Below are 18,463 nucleotides of genomic sequence, written 5' to 3' on the forward strand. Positions count from 1 at the left end.
ACTGGTCGGATACGTGTTTTAAGGCTATTACTTTGGCTGGCATATTGCAGAGGAGAGAGAAACTTGAGAGAGCACAATCAATTAGAACACTGTTGGCAACAGTCCAAATAAAAGATGATGAGGGGCTAGAATGGTTGCCTTCTAAGTACAGAGAAATGGATAGATGAAAGAGTTTTTGATGTAGAAATGACAAACAATGACTGATTAAATATGGGAGGGGGAGTCAAAATGAAGAAATGATTAAGAATGACTCCTAGGTTGAAAACTTGGGTAACTAGAAGAATTAGGGAAAGGATGTTGGGAGCAAGGGTGAGTGCAGGAAGAAAAATAATCAGTTCAGTTTTGGATATGTTGACTTTGAAGTAGATATGAGACACTCAGATAAAGATGTCCAGCAAGCAACTGGTAATGTAGGACTGGAGCTGAAGAGAGGGATGAGGGCTGGCTATGTAGATTTGAGGATTATAATTAAACACATGGGAACTGTAGGACTTTGGAGCTAGGGATACACCCATGCATTGGTGGTGACACATGGATGATGATCCTGCTTAGAAAACTAAAAAGAATCAGTTGAAGAGAAAGGAAGGGAATTATGCTGAAATAATATTTTTTTTTAAAAAAAGCAGAGAGCAAAGAATATCCAGAAGGAAAGAAAGTGGTTGACAGTTTCAAACACAGCAGAAAGGTCAGGAAGGAATCAACAATAAAACATTCATCAGGTACCTTGAAGTGAATACTTTTATACATGTGGTATAGATGGAAGCCATATTGTAAGAGAAACTTAAGATGAAACTTCCTAAATAATACTGATCTAGTTACCCCAAAAGCTGTATATCAACCAACCATTTACTGTTAACCACATGTCAGGAACTGTACTCATCAAATCATATTCATGCCCCTCAAATACCCTAAAACAATAAGCAATATTTTAAAGAAATTTTGCAAAATATCCCCAAAATTAAGGCACCAGCTTAAGTCATGAATCTTTATTAGCCATCTGCTATTTCAGAAAAATCCACTTTGAATATTTATATTTATATAGGTTTTCATGCTATGTCTATATGAAACTAATACTCAGAATTTTTCAATGCAAAGATAAGGATTTAGAGATCTAGGGAGAAGGATGGGGAATTAATAATTTCCACCAAATGTACATTCAACCTACACTAGCTGTCCACTATTGAGTGTGTTATGATAAGAATTTATAAATAAGAGAAACTGGGTAGACAAGTATCAATCAAATTACTATTTACAAACAGTCCTGGTGTATCTGAATGCATAGCACTATAACTAATGGTATCACAATTAAGGTAAGCTGTACCCAAACAAATTAGCCCCTTCACTATCAAAACAAATAAACAAACAAATATATGGCACTTAACTGTGGAGAGCAATCTTTGTGAAAAAGCTGTCATTAGCCAGCATACAAGGCCATGTATATGTATATATATACATATATACATATATGTATATATATACACATATATATGTATGTGTGTGTATGTATATATATATGTGTATGTGTATATATATATATATATATATATATATATATATATATATATATACACCCAAATGCATCATGAAAAATTTACCAAAAGAATAGGGGCTTTCAACTTTTGCACTAAAGATCAGTAACAAAGTGAAGTCAATGAGGATAGATAGTTCTTTCTAGGAGTTTGGCTATGAAAAGTAGGAAAAGTAGAGGATGATAGTTTGAGGGGATGGTAGATTCAAGGAAAGCTATTTTTCTTAGAGATAAGAGTTCTGCGTGTGTTTGTAGACAGTAGAAAAGCCAATAGCTAAAGAGAGGCTAAAAATGAAAGAGAGAGAAACAGACAGATAAAACAAACACATGTGATGAAACAAAGTTCCAGAAAAGATGGAAGTAGATGGGATAAAGGACACAAGAGAGTGAGGTGGCACTGGCAAATTGTAGGGCTATCCAAGCAAAGGAGTAGATGAATACCAATCTGTTCCAGCTTCTTACACTGTTCCATAACAATATTATGTGTGTGTTCGTCCTTCATTGCCGAAGAAGACCATGCCATCAGAGAAATGATGACATGACTGCCCTTGACTGTTTTGAGTGAGGGAGGGCTGTGCAGGTCACCAGTCTCACTTCTCCTCCAGAGCCATCTGAATCCAGTGACCAGATATTTATCAGAATGACTGGAGATGACCCAGGATGAGGCAACTGGGGTTAAGTGACTTGCCCAGGGTCACACAGCTAGTGAGTGTTAAGTGTCTGAGGTGAGATTTGAACTCAGGTCCTCCTGACTCCTGCACTGGTGCTCTATCCACTGCACCACCTAGTTGCTGCAACAATATTAACACTCTCATCAGAGAGTGACCTGCGTATAGTATCCTGTGATATAATGATAGGAAGTCATTCCTGCTATTAAGAGAAATCCCAGGGACAGGATTCTGGGAAGATGGTAGAGTAGGTCAGAACTTTTCAAGTTCTCCAGATTTCCCCCACAAACAGCAGCAATACCACCCCAGGGCAAACAGAGAGTGGTAAAAATAAATAAGATTCAGGATAGAACAGCGGTTCTCCTGGGATGGAGAAGATCTGAAGAAAAATTCTAGTACAAGGTTTGATCCCTGTGAAGAGTAAAGCACCTGGAGACTAGGTATGCTTAAACAACAAACAGCAAGCCCTAGGGTTAGCTGGTTGGGAGGCTGCCTCAGCCTCAGCCACAGGAACTTTTACCTGGGGATGGGGAGGGGAGTTGGGCATCTGAGCTGGGGAAGATTGAGGGAACCTCTGCTGACAAGGAATATCAGTCAGAGATGCAGCTCTGGGTGAGAAGGAACTAGTCCACAACCTGTGAGGGCAGAAGCAGTGGGGTGGGGATGCTGCTGGCACTTACAGGAGGCTGGAGGTCTTGGTTTCAATTCCAGGCCAAAAAGGAGAAATAAAGGAGGATCTGAGGTCAGTGGCACCATCCCCCATACCCCAGGGCTAGAGGTGATTACAAAAACTAAGCTGCTACAATTAAAAAAAAATGAACAGGTAAAGGAGAAAGAATCCAATCATACAGAATTACTATGGGAAAGAGAAGACCAGGGTTTGTCTTCAGAGTAAGATAGTGAAGCAAAGAAATCCTCTTCCACCCCAGGGAGTGACATCAAAATGGTCACCTGCCCAAAAAGAATTCAAAGAACTTAAAAAGAGATTTTAAAAATCAAATGAGACTGAAGAAAAACTAAAAAAGAACAATCCAAGAAAAATAAGAAAATTATGAAAAGAAAGTCAACCAGTTAGAAAAGGAGAGCTAGAATCTTAAGGAAGAAACAACTCTTTGAAAATCAGAACTAGGCAAGAACTAGCTTCTAGTGAAGGTATCAAGAGATAACACACAAAATATTAAGAATGAAAAAATAAAAGAGAATGTGAAACATAAGAATAATAACTGATCTGGGGAACAGATCAAGAAGAGAAAACATAAGAATAACTGGAATACCTGAAAGCTATGACAAAAAAATAATCTTGATAAAATAATAACAAGAAATAATTAAAGAAAATTAACCTGAAGCATTTAGAACAAGAGGGGAAAATAGAAATGGAAAAATCCACTGATCATCATCTGAAAGAAATCTTACCATGAAAACCCACAGTAACATCATAGTCAAATTCCAAAACCCCCAGTTCAAAGATAAAAATATTATGGGCAACAAGAAAAATACAATTTGAATATGGCAGTGTCATAGTTAGAATCACATCTAGCAGCAGTGACACTAAAAGACCACAATTCTTGGAATACTATATATTGAAAAGCAGAAGAACTGGAATTCCAGTCAAAAATATCATACCCAGCAAAGCTAAGCATACTCCTGAATGAAAAAAAAAATGGACATTTAATGAATTGTCAGACTTTCAGGATTTTGTAAAAAAAAAAAAAAAAAAGTAGAAAATTCTGTACTTAGCAAGAGATTTGACAAAAGAAATAAAAGGTACCTACAAAAGACAAATTAAAAGGGACTCAATAAGGATTGACTCTTTACCTTTATGTATGTAAAATGTAAAATGTATGTCTAAGATTGTGATTAGTAACTGGGTAGTTCTAAGAAAGATTGGGGTAGACCTGAGTATGATTTGATTTTAAAAAATAAAACCATTTAGGAACAGCAAAAAGGAGTAATTATTTTATACAAATGAGGTGTTAGAAGAAGAACCAACAAACAGGAATTCAATGAGCAAGGAGGGCTGGTAGTTCTGGAAGCCTATTTTCATTGGGAATAGGTTCAAGAGGGATATACATGCATATGTAGAAGAGTATAAAAGTCTTCTAAATTCAGAAAGAAATAAAATGCTAAGGGGGTAGGGAGGGGGGAGAGGAAAAAAGAGGGATCTTTAGAGGGGAGAGTGAGGGAACAGGTTAAAGGGGGGTACAGAAAGGTGTTTAAATTAACTGGAATGGAAGGATAAGGGAGGGATTCTTGGGGGGGAGGGTAGGTTAAGTAACAGGAGGGCAAGATAGCAGGTAGAAGTAAAGCAGGGGAGTCAGGAGGGCTAGGAAATAAGAGATGCATACAAACATAAAATAAAGATCAGGAGTAGAGTTTATTAAGGAAAAAGGAGCATGGTGGGTAATCATGATCTCGGACAAAGTTAAGACTAAAATTGATTTAATAGGGAAACTAAACTATGTGTCAGCTATATTTATCAACTTTTTTTGGGCTATTTAAAACAACTGGAGAATGTAAGGTGGGAATCTTGCTGTAGCGTAGGAAATGACAAGTAAGTGGACTTGGAAAACATATGGAAAGATTTGGACTTATGAAGGAAGGTGTTATCCACCATCAGAGAAACAGAAAATAAATGTGTAGTACAGTCTTACATAGATGCATATGAAAGTATATGTCTATATATGACTGTGATTATCAATCTCTAAGTATATGTATATGCAAGTGTATGTGTGTTTATGTATATATGTATCTTTGTGTGTGAATGTCCACATATGTAGGTATATATTTATGCACATATGTATATAAGTGCATGTGGGTATGTGTATGTGTATGTGTATAGATATATATCCATGCATAATTGTAGCCTTCTGGGGGAGGGGAGAAAATGATACCTAAACATTACTTTTCCAAAAGTCCCCTTCACATGACAAAATGCAGAGCTGGGTTTGGGCAGCAACCCTGGAAATTTCATGGCAATACACAATACAAAACTGATCTTTCCACAGTGTGTTTGCTGAACACTTTTTTCCAACTTAATGAAGAAACAATGTTATACACAGGCTCTCCAAGCTGACACAGTAACATAAGGAAACTCACACTGTTCCCAGTGGCTACTCAAATTATGGTCAGAAAACATTTTTCCCCATACTCTGGCTCATCATGGTGCTGGGTCTAATGTTGACAAGGTTTAGAGTAAATATTAAATTTACCTTTTTTCCAAGCAAGATCTTTCCAATTAAGCATAAAATAGAAGATACAGTTTTTCTTCAAGCACTTTTTGGGGTCTTTTTTAGCAAGCTCTTGACTCGTTTTTCATGATTTTCTTGCATCACTCTCCTTTTTCTTCTCAATATTTCCTCTATTTCTCTTACTCGATTTTCAAAATCCTTTTTGAGTTCTTCTATGACCTGCAACCAATTCATATTTTTCTTGGAGGCTTTGGACGTAGGAGCTTTGATTCTGTTGTCTTCTTCTGGTTGTATATTCACAGACCTCCTGAAATCTATTCATGGATTCCTTGAGGTGGGGGAGTCTATGTGCCCCAGATTAAATTTCCCTCATCTAGGATCAACTTATCCATCAATGATCCATTATTTTATTGGAACACATATGCCTTCCACTAATGCAGATTACAACTCTTATAACTCCACAAATGGCGTGCAAAGATTGCTATTACATGTGACAAATTCATTACCTGTAATCCAAACTTAGTGTGGTTGGTCCTCAAATATAGAGCTTTACAGTCATCAGTCTATCACCAGGGAACATACTAGATATACAGACCAAAAAATTCCATTTAAATTAAATAAACATTAACCAGAAGATCATAGGTCTAGAGATGGAGGGGACCTTTAATGTCATCTAATCCAAACCTCTCCATTTTACAGACAAAGAAATCAAGCCCTGTGTTAAATGTCTTTAAGTGACTTGTCCAAGGTCCTATATGCATTAAATCAGAGGTGAGATTTAAACGCAAGTCCTCTTACTCCAAAGCTAGTATCCTTTCCAAATAAAATAATTATCATTTTAAGGAATTATAATCTAGAATTAGAAGTGACCTTTAATATCACATGATCCAATCATTTATAATTGGTACAGTTGATTTAAGAAATCCAAGTTTTCAGACTCCAAATCTATAACTTTTTCCTATTTAGATATCAAGAGTAAAGTCTCTCAGGAAAACCACCTGAGAGAGATCCGTGAAACTACTGGAGGATATATTGCACACTTCCACAGAAGTCTCCAGGTTTCCAAATGATAAAACAAAGAAAGGAAGCAGTGAATCTCTATCTCCCTCCCATCTCATCCTACCCTCCTCTGGCAAGGTTAGATCCTCCTGAGGATTGTCTGAGCCTACACAGGCTAGGGAATGTGAAAGTGTAGGAAAGAACAACATACAAAGTAATGGAACTTACTAACTGCATGTCTATGGAGGAATCGCTTACCCTCTTTGAACCTCAGTTTCCTCACCTGAAAAATGGGGATAATAATAATGCCTAGCTCACAAATCAAATGGGAGAGTGCAGCACTGTGCAAAAACTGAAGTTCCATATATAAATGTCAAATATTACATGACAAAACATAGACATAAGCTTTCTTATCTACTTGGTGTCTTTAAGAAATCAGGACCATTTATAAACACTGATGAAAAAACAAACAAAAATGATAAAGTATAAAAACAAATTAATGTTTTACAGACTAGTGAGGGAGGTAAAGAGAATTTTCGCTTCATACAAAAATGACAGAAAAAGAATTTCCAGCTTCATATAAAAATGTGAAGCATAAGCTTATGTCAATTCAAAGGAAAAAAATTGTCTTCACATTTGCAAATCTTTTAAACATATTTATCGTTGACAAGAGGATACTTCTCTGGCCACTGCCCAGCCCACTAAAACCATTTCTTCCCTAAACTGAAAACACTCTCAGGATGTGGTCTTGCAAGAACTGCAGCTCTTCACTAGCCATTGAAGGGGATTCACTGCTATCTAGAAGGAGAAAGTCCCACTTCCCTAGAAGGGGAAAAAAAGTTGCGTACAGATGGATAGCGTACCATATGAACATGGAGATAGTTTCATTAGCACAGATAGTAGCAGAGGTTTAATTGTTGTCTGTTTTAAATGCTAACTCTATCAATTTAAGTTTCTTCCTTTCAGGGATTAATTATAGTAAATATCCCACTTTGGACATCTAGATACACAAGAGAAAAGTCTCTCAGGAAAACCACCTGAGGAAGATCCATGAAACTCATTGAAGGGTGTGCTGCACATTTTGACAAAGTCTACAGGCTTCTCAAAGATACAACATATTATATAATATATGTATATTATAATATCAAGCATTCTTGATGAAGAGCTGAATGAAAAATATGACATTCAAATACAAGACTCAAGAAAAGCATAAAAAGGTAAACAGGAAAGGAAATTAATCAGGTTAAACTGTTTACATTCCTACATGGGAAGATGATAATTGTAACTCATAAGACCTTTCTCATTATTAGGGTAGTTAGAAGGACTGTACATACAAAAAGAGGGCTCAGGTATGACTTGAATACGAAGGGATAATATCTAAAAAATAAAATTCAGAGGTGAGAGAATAATGTACCAGTAGTCATTAAGTCTGGGTAATATACTGGGAGAAAGAAAGGGAGAGGTAGAATGGAGTAAAGTATCTCACATAAAAGAGGCAAGAAAAAGCTTTTACAGTGGAGGAGAAGAGGGTGGAAGGGAGGGGGAGTGAGCAAACCTTACTGTCATCAGAACTGGCTCAAAGAGGTAATAACATACACACTCAATTGAGTAAAAAAATTTATCCTACCCTACAGGAAAGTAGGATGGGAAAGCGATAACAGAATGGGGGTGGGTGATAAAAGAGAGGGCAAATTGGGAATGGCAGTCAGAAGCAAAACACTTTTGAGGAGAGAATAGAATAAATGGGGGCAGGTGGAATAGGATGGAGGGAAATATAGTTAGCAATAGTAACTGAAAAGAATTTTGAAGCAAGTTTCTCTGACAAAAGCCTCATTTCTCAAACATATAGAGAACTGAGTCGTTTATTAAAATGAGAGCTATTCCTGAATTGATAAATGATCAAAAGATACGATCATTTTTCAAAATAGTCAAAGCTCTCTATAGCCATATGAAAAAATACTCTAACTCACTACTGATTGGAAAAATGCAAACTAAAACAATTCTGAGATACTATCTCATACCTATTAGATTGGCTAATAGGACAAAAACAGTAAATGACAAATCTTGGAGGGGATATGGGTGAAATGAGACATTAATGCACTATTGACGGAGTTGTGAACTGATCCAACCATTCTGCAGAGCACTTTGAAACTATGCCCAAAGGGCTATAAAACCATGCATTCCCTTTGACCTAGCAACACCAGTACTAGGTCTATATCCAAAAAGAGATAAAAAACAAAAAAGAAAAAGACCTATATGTACAAATATATTCATAGCAGCTCATTTCTAGGGACAAAAATTGGAAATTGAAGGGATCAACTCAGGAATGGCTGAACAAGCTGTGGCATATGATTGTGATGAAATACTATTGTCCTATATGAAATGATGAGCAGAATGCTCTCAGAAAAACCTGGAAAGATTTGCTTGGGCTGATGAAAAGTGGAATGTACTGTGTACAAAATAACAGCAATATTTTAAAATGATCAGCTGTGAATGCAACTATTTTTAACAATGCAACAATCCAAGAGAACTGTGAATGACTTATGATGCTTTCTATCTCCAGAGGAAAAAATGATGTTGTCTGAATACATGTTGAAGCATAGGGGTTTTTTTAACTTTATTTTTCTTGAGCTTTTTTTGTCCATGTTTTCTTTCACATGACTACTATGGATATGTTTTGCATGACCACATATGTATAAACTATGTTGAACTGCTTGCCTTCTCAATGAGGGGATAGAGTTGGAGAAGGAGGAAGGGAGAGAATTTGGAACTCAAAATTTTGAAAATGAACTTTAAAAGTTGTTTTTAAATATAACTAGGAAAAAATACTAGAGAAAAAAAATAATGGAATAACAATTGATAATACCATGTGTGAAGAAGCAGGAAAGCAGCTGGTTATAAGAACCATCAACTATGTAGCCTAGATAGATACCAACTGGCCACAGCTATCTTTGGACTCCACAAAGGGGTCCACGTCTACACAACTAAAAGTACAACCATACTTAAATGGCATTATAAAATCTAAGACCAGAAATACTTAAAGAACATTCTCCCCCTTTCTAGAAAAATCTTTTAGTCCTCTCCTATTGGTGAGTAGAAGAGACATACCAATAGTGATGTTATGAAAAGGTCATAGGACTTAAGAGTCAGAAGGCACTGATTTCATTCTTGACTATGTAAATAACCAACTCTTGATTCTCAGTTTCCTTATCTGCAAAATGGGAATGACATCATCGGTCCTACCTATCTAACAGTGTTGCAAACTGTCAAGTACTACATTATTATTTATACAAATAGGATGTCGAGGTAAAAAAAAAATATGTTAAAATCATGATCCCCAAAGTCCTGACTTTTTGGGGGCGGAGCCAAGATGGCGGAGTAGAAAGATGCACATACACATAGCTCCGAACCCACAACCCACAGAACGGCTACAGGGGAGTAACTCACGGCGAATTCTGCACCCAGAGGCCACGGAATATTGGAGCGAGGGAGATTTCTGTTCCGGAGGGACCTGCAAACCTCTCGCGGGGGGTCCTTCATGCTGCAGACTGCGCGCCGGGACTGGGAGCTGAGGAAAGCCCTGCTGCGGCTGCGGCACCGAGAGGAAAAGATCCGAGCGGGCTTCGGGGATGGGATCTCCAGTGGCCACGCGGGTCCCTCCACCCACAGAGGGACCTGCAGACCTCTCGCAAAAGGTCCGTCGCGCTGCAGACGCGGAGCCCAGCCCAGCCCAGACCTGCTGCTGCCACAGCACCAAGAGAAACAGACCCAAGCAGGCTTCAGGGACGGGATCTCCAGCGGCCGCACAAGTCCCTCCACCCACAGGTGACGGGGGTCGGTGAGAGAGTCTCTTTGGCGGGTCGAGAGGGGAGTGGGGTGCCCCCATGATTCGGGCCCCCCCAGGAGGTAGAAGCTGAGAGGCGGCTGCAGACAGGGGCTCCCCAAGCAGGAGGGAGCCTGAATCCATTGTGGAAGGTCTGTGTATAAACCCCCTGAGGGAACTGAGCCTGAGAGGCAGCCCTGCCCCGACCTGACCACCTGAACATAATCTCATACTGAATAGAAGCCCTGCCTCCGCCAAAAGCCCTAAGGCTGGAAGCAGCATTTGAATCTCAGTCCCCAAACGCTGGCTGGGAGGATCAGGAGGCAAGGTGGGTGTGAGGAGAATATTCAGAGGTCAAGCCACTGGCTGGGAAAATGCCCAGAAAAGGGAAAAGAAATAAGACTATTGAAGGCTACTTTCTTGGAGAACAGGCATTTCCTCCCTTCCTTTCTGATGAGGAAGAACAATGCTTACCATCAGGCAAAGACACAGAAATCAAGGCTTCTGTGTCCCAGCCCACCCAATGGGCTCAGGCCATGGAAGAGCTCAAAAAGAATTTTGAAAATCAAGTTAGAGAGGTGGAGGAAAAACTGGGAAGAGAAATAGGAGAGATGAAAGAAAAGCATGAAAAGCAGAGCAGCTCCCTGCTAAAGGAGAACCAAAAAAATGTTGAAGAAATTAACACCTTGAAAACTAGCCTAACTCAATTGGCAAAAGAGGCTCAAAAAGCCAATGAGGAGAAGAAGGCTTTCAAAAGCAGAATTAGCCAAATGGAAAAGGAGATTCAAAAGCTCACTGAAGAAAATAGTTCTTTCAAAACTAGAATGGTACAGATGGAGGCTAAGGACTTTGAGAGAAAGCATGATATCACAGAACAAAGAGAGAAGAATGGAAAAATGGAAGATAATGTGAAATATCTCATTGGAAAAACAACTGACCTGGAAAATAGATTCAGGAGAGACAATTTAAAAATTTTGGGACTACCTGAAAACCATGATCAAAAGAAGAGCTTAGACATCATCTTCCATGAAATTATCAAGGAAAACTGCCCTGAGATTCTAGAACCAGAGGGCAAATTCCAGAGTTCCCAGGTCAAGGAGAAAATATTGCAAGCAGCTAGAAAGAAACAATTCAAGTATTGTGGAAATACAATCAGGATAACACAAGATCTAGCAGCCTCTACATTAAGGGATCGAAGAGCATGGAATAGGATATTTCAGAAGTCAAAGGAACTAGGACTAAAACCAAGAATCACCTACCCAGCAAAACTGAGTATAATACTTCAGGGGAAAAAACGGTCTTTCAATGAAATAGAGGATTTTCAAGCATTCTTGATGAAAAGACCAGAGCTGAAAAGACAATTTGACTTTCAAACACAAGAATGAAGAGAACCATGAAAAGGTGAACAGCAAAGAGAAGTCATAAGGGACTTGCTAAAGTTGAACTGTTTACATTCCTACATGGAAAGACAATATTTGTAACTCTTGAAACATTTCAGTATCTGGGTACTGGGTGGGAGTACACACACACACATGCACACACGCACACATACATAGAGGCAGAGTGCACAGAGTGAATTGAAGAGGATGGGATCATATTTTAAAAAAAAAATGAAATCAAGCAGTGAGAGAGAAATATATTGGGAGGAGAAAGGGAGAAATTGAATGGGGCAAATTATCTCTTATAAAAGAGGCAAGCAAAAGACTCATTAGTGAAGGGATAAAGATGGGAGGTGAGAGAAAAACATGAAGTCTACTCTCATCACATTCCACTAAAGGAAAGAATAAAATGCACACTCATTTTGATAGGAAAACCTATCTCACAATACAGGAAAGTGGGGGACAAGGGGACAAGCAGGGTGGGGGGGATGACAGAAGGGAGGGCATGGGGAGGAGAATGCAATTTGAGGTTGACACTCATGGGGAGGGATAGGATCAAAAGAGAATAGAAGTAAAGGGGGACAGGATAGGATGGAGGGAAATATAGTTAGTGCTATACAACACAACTATTATGGAAGTCATTTGCAAAACTACACAGATTTGGCCTATAGTGAATTGCTTGCCTTCCAAAGGGAAGGGGTGGAGAGGGAGGGAGGTAAAGAAGTTGGAACTCAAAGTGTTAGGATCAACTGTAATGTTCTTACCACTAGGAAATAAGAAATACAGGTAAAGGGGTATAGAAAGCTATCTGGCCCTACAGGACAAAAGAGAAGAGGGAGACAAGGGCAGAGAGAGATGATAGAAGAGAGAGTAGATTGGTCACAGGGGCAATTAGAATGCTTGGTGTTTGGGGGGGGAGGGGATAAAAGGGGAGAAAATTTGTAACCCAAAATTTTGTGAAAATGAGTGTTAAAAGTTAAATAAAAAAAACCAAAATAAACAAAAAAAACAAACGGTAAAAAAAAAAAATAAAAAATAAAAACAAAGTCCTGACTTTTTCATATTCATAAATCCTGCCACAGGGTGAAAAAAGGAATTACAATAATAATTGATCTCTATTCTGTTGAGAAAAGTTGTCTATTCTTTTTCCGAAATAATCAGATTTTCACCAAGATAAAATATTATTAAAATAGGATTAAGTAGTATTAACATGGGAATGAAGGAGACAGGGGACAGAATTATAACAGCAACAGAAATGGAGGAATGGGGGAGCAGAGGACAAAAAGAAAAGCGCAGTGTGGACATTTACTAAGCAAATTGCTTCCACTGGGGACCAGAGAAAAGGCTCCTCTTGGGAAAGCACTGGATAGAATATCTAATAAGCTAGAAAGTTTTATTATCACTGAGATCATTTTTAAATACTTTTGTGAGGAGATCAATATCCCCTTTGGACCCCACCAAAATAAATGTATATTCTTTCATGAGATGAGTAATGTGGATGATAAGTATATTACTCTTAACGCAGGTCTGAAACTTGTCTTCTAAGATTCAGTAATAATAAATCTCACATATGAAAGCCCAAAACCCCACAGCTTAATCACTGCTGTACACTGTCTAGACTCTCATGTCTCATCTATTTATCAAGCTATCAGTGTCTAGCCCATTAACCTTTACTATTCATCCACTCATATGGACTTTATTCAGATATGGCCAAAAGAAGATAGTCAATGTATAGCCCAAAGTAGACGGGACAGATGTAAATGCTTATTAAAATTTTTCTGTTAAATAAAATTAAAGTGTGGGTAATGGAAACTATAACTAATGGCAAAACATACTAACATATGGTCTACTCATTGTTCATTCACCCAACAAACATGTATGGAGCACCTGCTTATCAATTCAACAAGCACTTCTTAAACACCTACGTATCAGACACTATCCTAGGGAACAGGAAGACAAAGACAAAAAGGAAACTGTTTCTATCTCACCTCAAGATCTAACATTCTGCCAGTGGAAACATCAATTTAACAGGTTAATAAATACAAAAGAGACACAAAATAAATACAAAGTGATTTCTATAGGGGAATGAGCACAACATCAGAAAATGCTTTTGTAATAGTATCATTTTAAAAGAGCCTTGAAGGAAATTGAGGGTTCCAAGACGCGGAGGTGAGGAAGGACTGTACTTTACAAGATCATGGGGGGGGGGGGGGGTAAGTAGAAATGGGCTAATTTGGCCGAAGTGTACTGTATATGAGGTGGCATCTAGGTGGCTCTGAGAAGAGTGCTGCACCTAGAGTCAGGAAGATCTAAGTTCACAGCTGACCTCAGACACCAGCTGTGTGACCACAGGCAAATCATCTAACTCTATTTGCCTCAGTTGTTCATCTATAAAATGAGCTGGAAAGGGAAATGGCAAACTACTACAGTATCTTTGCCCAGAAAACCTCAAATGGGGTCACCAAGAGCTGGATAAGACTGAAAAATGACGGAACGACAACAAAGGAAGTGATAAGTAACCAGCCTAGAGAGAGAGGAGCAAGGAAAGAGGGCTCTTAATCCCAGTTGAACTACTAGCAAACTAAGTGAATGTTCTTGGACAAGTTACAAACTACTCTGAGCCTCAGTTTCCTCAAATGTAGAATGAAAGATTTGGCCAGAATCTCCAACATCTTTTCTAGTAAAAATAATTTATATGATTCTAAGAAGTATCACCTTCATCTTTCAAACATTCTTGCCTTAATTCTTTATTATATATAGGTATGAGGGCTTTCAGGGAAAATATAAATATTTTGAAATGATCGAGAATTGAACACAAGAAACCATTTTTCCTTCCATAGTCAACATTTATGATGTGCAAGGTACTGAGCTAGTCACTTGAGCATCAATTAATATTTATCAATGAAACACAAATCTCGAGAAGTAGGTGTTGCTAATTAAGAAGGTCTAAAGTCATTTTAAAATGTTGTTATTCTTAGGATAAAACTTAGCAACATATTGGAATAGAGGGCAGATTACTAATTATAAGGCTAAATTGCACATACATGTAAATAGTACTTCTGTTTAAGGCCTACTCTGCCACTTTACTGCCATGTAGAAATAACAATTCATTCTTGAAAGCTGTGTCAATAAAGCATAAGTTCTGGGAGGTCCTGCCAACTGGGAAAGGTTTTAAGTGTTGAACTGGTATGCCTCCCATCCAAGATCCAGCCTAGTTAAGCTCTACAATGATCAGCAACAGCTAAACCATGATCAAATTTTTTAGCTACCACATCGTTCAAAGACCATAAGTATAACAGTGATCAATCTGAATTGGTGAAGGTTGTTCAAAAAAGTACAGAGATGCTGGAGGTGTTGAAATTAGTAGAGAGCAGTGAGCCTCAGAAATTCTAACACTGACCACTACTGGAAGTCAAAATTTTCAGTCTCTGATAACCTGAGTTTAAAGAGGTTTGAAGTTTAAATATTTTTTTCAGCATGTAGGGTTTTTCATACCTCTTCATTTACAAGTCTTCAAAAGATCTTATGATTTCACAACTAAGGTAACTTGGGACCTTACCAGGAAGAAAACTACAGGAGAAATGCAAGTACCCTCATTGGATTTTGAGGGATAGGGAGAAATACCTTCTTTTGAAGATGGAAGGAGGAAGAGAGAAGAGGAAGGACAGAGTGAGAGCATAAAGAGAATACTTAAATAAATGCAATAGTACCTATTCTTGAGGGGTTCAATTTAAGGTAATTCATTGAAATCATCCTGTGAAATCAGGGATCAACCTAAAAAGACCTTATAGTGTAATGTATCTTTGAATGAGAAATTGATTAGAAAACAATTGCTGGAATTATGTTGAAATCAACAGTAACTATCAGCCTGTGGTCCATCCAAAATCTATTTATTCAAAGTTTCCTTGAACATGGATTCCAATCAATATTAAATAAAGTTCATATATATTTTCTATTTTCTTGTTTAGGTACAAGCTGCTTTCCCCAACAGAAGGTAACTTCCCTGAAGTCAGAAACTGTTATTATTATTATTTTTTGGTTTTTGTATCCTCAAACCCCTACCTGTGAAGTATGACTCAAAGTCATGGAACCCAAGTCTCTAAAGAACAGAAAATTCTTTCAAAAGAATTGAAAATCACTGTCAGAGTAATGAACATTTTGTGTAATAATAAGCAGGTAAAAATATATCAAACAAGGAAATGAATTTGGGATGGTTCTACAGCAAAGGTGAGGGACACCTGGGAGACATACTTCACTAGTATACTACTGATGTCAGGAAAAGGAGAAGAAAGCATGGCTAGTTTGGATATGGACAATAGCTGCATAGAATGGGTAGGGTTTCAGTTAGCATTGTTAGAACATATAAGAGAATGAATACAAGTTTTTCAGGCAGAGGACTCAGGTCTAAATTCCATCTCTGACATTTACTAAGCAGAGCAAAGGTAGAGAAGAGTGTCAGCTCTGTTGACAGTGGCCCTAGGTTCAAATCTTACTTTTGGCACTACCTCTAATACCTTGAGCAAATCACTTAGTTTCCTTGGGCCTCATTTTCCTCATCTATAAAATTAAGGACCACTTCTAGCTTCAGACTTAAGATCCTACCCAAAGTAAATGATATTACAAACACATCTGAGTATTCCAAATATTTTGCATAGTATGTGATATGTAAAAGATGAATAATAAATACCTACTAAATGAATCAGATTTGTGGAAATGTGATTATAAGATACTTAATAATGATTCCAAAATATTAAGTTCAGCAATTTAATTTTTAAAACATTTATTAAGTACTTACTGTGTGCAGAGCATAGTGTTGAACCAAAAAAAAATTAAAATGAAGGCTTAAAAATGAAGATGATGGTTACAAGGAGTTGTTAGGCTAACAACTTTCTCCTTGTAAAATAATCCACTTCCTTTGAATGTGTGCAGAAGAATGGGAATCAAGCTACAAAGGTTAAAAACACTTAATAGGAAGCCATTTCCATAAGCACTAGGATGAATTAGATCCTCTAAAACTCAGTCCCCAGAATGAAAATGTCTTTGTCAAACAAAACCCCCAAGCAGAAAGTAAAGCTCTAAAACCCCAATGTTTTGAACTGCTATGTAGAATAAAAACTGGAGTAGGGCAGGCTGGAAAAGAGGGACTGAGAAAGACAAAGATATAATTCTTTAGGGGAAGTCTAAGTAAATAAAACAGAAACATGTCCCTCAATCTTTTTACATATCTGAGTACTAACTGAGGTTGAAAAACTCTTACTAAGTTCTCAAGAGAAAGTAAGAGACAGCAATAACATAATTGGCTACACTGATTTAATTTTCATTGAATAAAAATCTTTACAAAGAATCAAAATGTTTGTTATATACCATAGAATATAAACTACCATTTCACAAGCACCACCCTAACACACCTTAATACCAGACAGGAATTAGGAGGCCTGGGCCCTAGGCCAGATTCTGTCTAGAACTAGCTATGTAACCATTTTAGTCCTCAATTTCCTCATTTATAAAACAAGTATAGTGAATCAGATGATCTGTAAGATCTCCCCCTGATTCTGAAGTCCGAGGATTTTAAAATCTTCCCAGTCCTCCTCCTCTTCCTTTCCATTGTCCTCCTTCTTCTCCTTCCTTCCTGAAACTGAACTCAATTAAGCAAAAGAGGGAAATGTTTGAATGCAGAATTATAAAAGTTTAAGAAAAATAAAACAAAATTCTTAGTACCCTGATAATCCGTAAAATAATGAAGTTACAATGATGTCGGTTATTGACATCATTTATAAATGGGTATTTGGACACATCAGCATAAGAGATTCATTTTAAAAGAGCTAAAATTTAGTACTTTTTACAGATGATTTTGTGCCTAATCACATTTTTTTTGCACTGAAAGTCCCTGGATCAATCTACTTATGATGATTCTATAAGCTTAAAAGTATAGATCATCAAGGATACTAAAACAACAAAAATAGTAATGCTTTGCTCATTGTGCTTTGCACGATTAAAAGTCTCTGATAAGATTCCCAGAAGTCAATGTGTAAGTCATTCAAAGTCAAAAGCCTCAAAGGCACAGGAAAAGGGGTGAACACTAAGAACTACAAAATGACGAATGAAAACTCCTCCTGCCAAATAAATTCAGGTATATAAAGGAACTACAACTCAGTACCAAATACACAAATACCTTTGTTAACCCCACCTCAAAGATTTTAAGGTTTTGACGAATACTGTGTCATGCCCAACCTGCAAAAATGTTTAAAGTGTTCATACCTCTTAATTTTGTTGGTCACCAGTGTCTCCTCTCTGAACTGCAATTTACTTTATTCCTACCTAAAAAATGTCAACTGGGACGCCATGATACTTCTGAGCAAGATGAACACGGAATTTCCTCTCCAATGTTTAAGTGTAAGGATGGACTTTGAGTTTTCCCAGGAGCTTCTACCACCTGACCAATCTCTGAAAGATATTATGATAGTTAGCTATGAGATGTCCCAACACATTTTCAACATCTTCAGTCAGAATTATCCCCCACTCGCTTGGGAAATGGAAAATATTCAAAAAATTCAAATTGGACTGCATCAGCAAACCGAATATCTACAAAAATGCTTGGAGGAAGATGAGAAAGAGGAACTGGAGAAAGAAGTAGAAGATGAAATTAGTTACTCAGGACTTGCTATCTTCCGGCTGAACAACTTGGAACTCAAGAGATATTTCAAGAGAATAGTCAATTTCCTAAAGGAGAAGAAATACAGTCACTGTGCATGGGAGGTAGTCCGACTGGAAATGAGAAGATGTTTCTACAAACTTCAGAAACTCATATCACAACTCAAATAATAAGGTACCTTTAAAAGAAAAATATTTTTTTCCCTCCAAAAATTATACTATTTTTA

General features: G+C 37.6%; 2 protein-coding genes across 9 annotated transcripts in view; one reads left to right on the top strand and one right to left on the bottom strand.

Annotated features, from left to right (window-relative positions):
• The window catches only part of MOB3B (MOB kinase activator 3B), a 351,484-nt gene that overhangs the window by 324,183 nt on the left and 8,838 nt on the right, over positions 1 to 18,463 (bottom strand). The gene's annotated exons all lie outside the window — the stretch shown is intronic.
• Positions 17,825 to 18,407, top strand: IFNK (interferon kappa). The gene is given in 2 exon segments (XM_072612619.1): positions 17,825 to 17,845; positions 17,847 to 18,407. Coding segments are annotated over 2 exon segments (582 nt in total).

Source organism: Notamacropus eugenii, chromosome 1 (assembly GCF_028372415.1).
Source record: "Notamacropus eugenii isolate mMacEug1 chromosome 1, mMacEug1.pri_v2, whole genome shotgun sequence".
NCBI classification, from domain to species: domain Eukaryota; kingdom Metazoa; phylum Chordata; class Mammalia; order Diprotodontia; family Macropodidae; genus Notamacropus; species Notamacropus eugenii.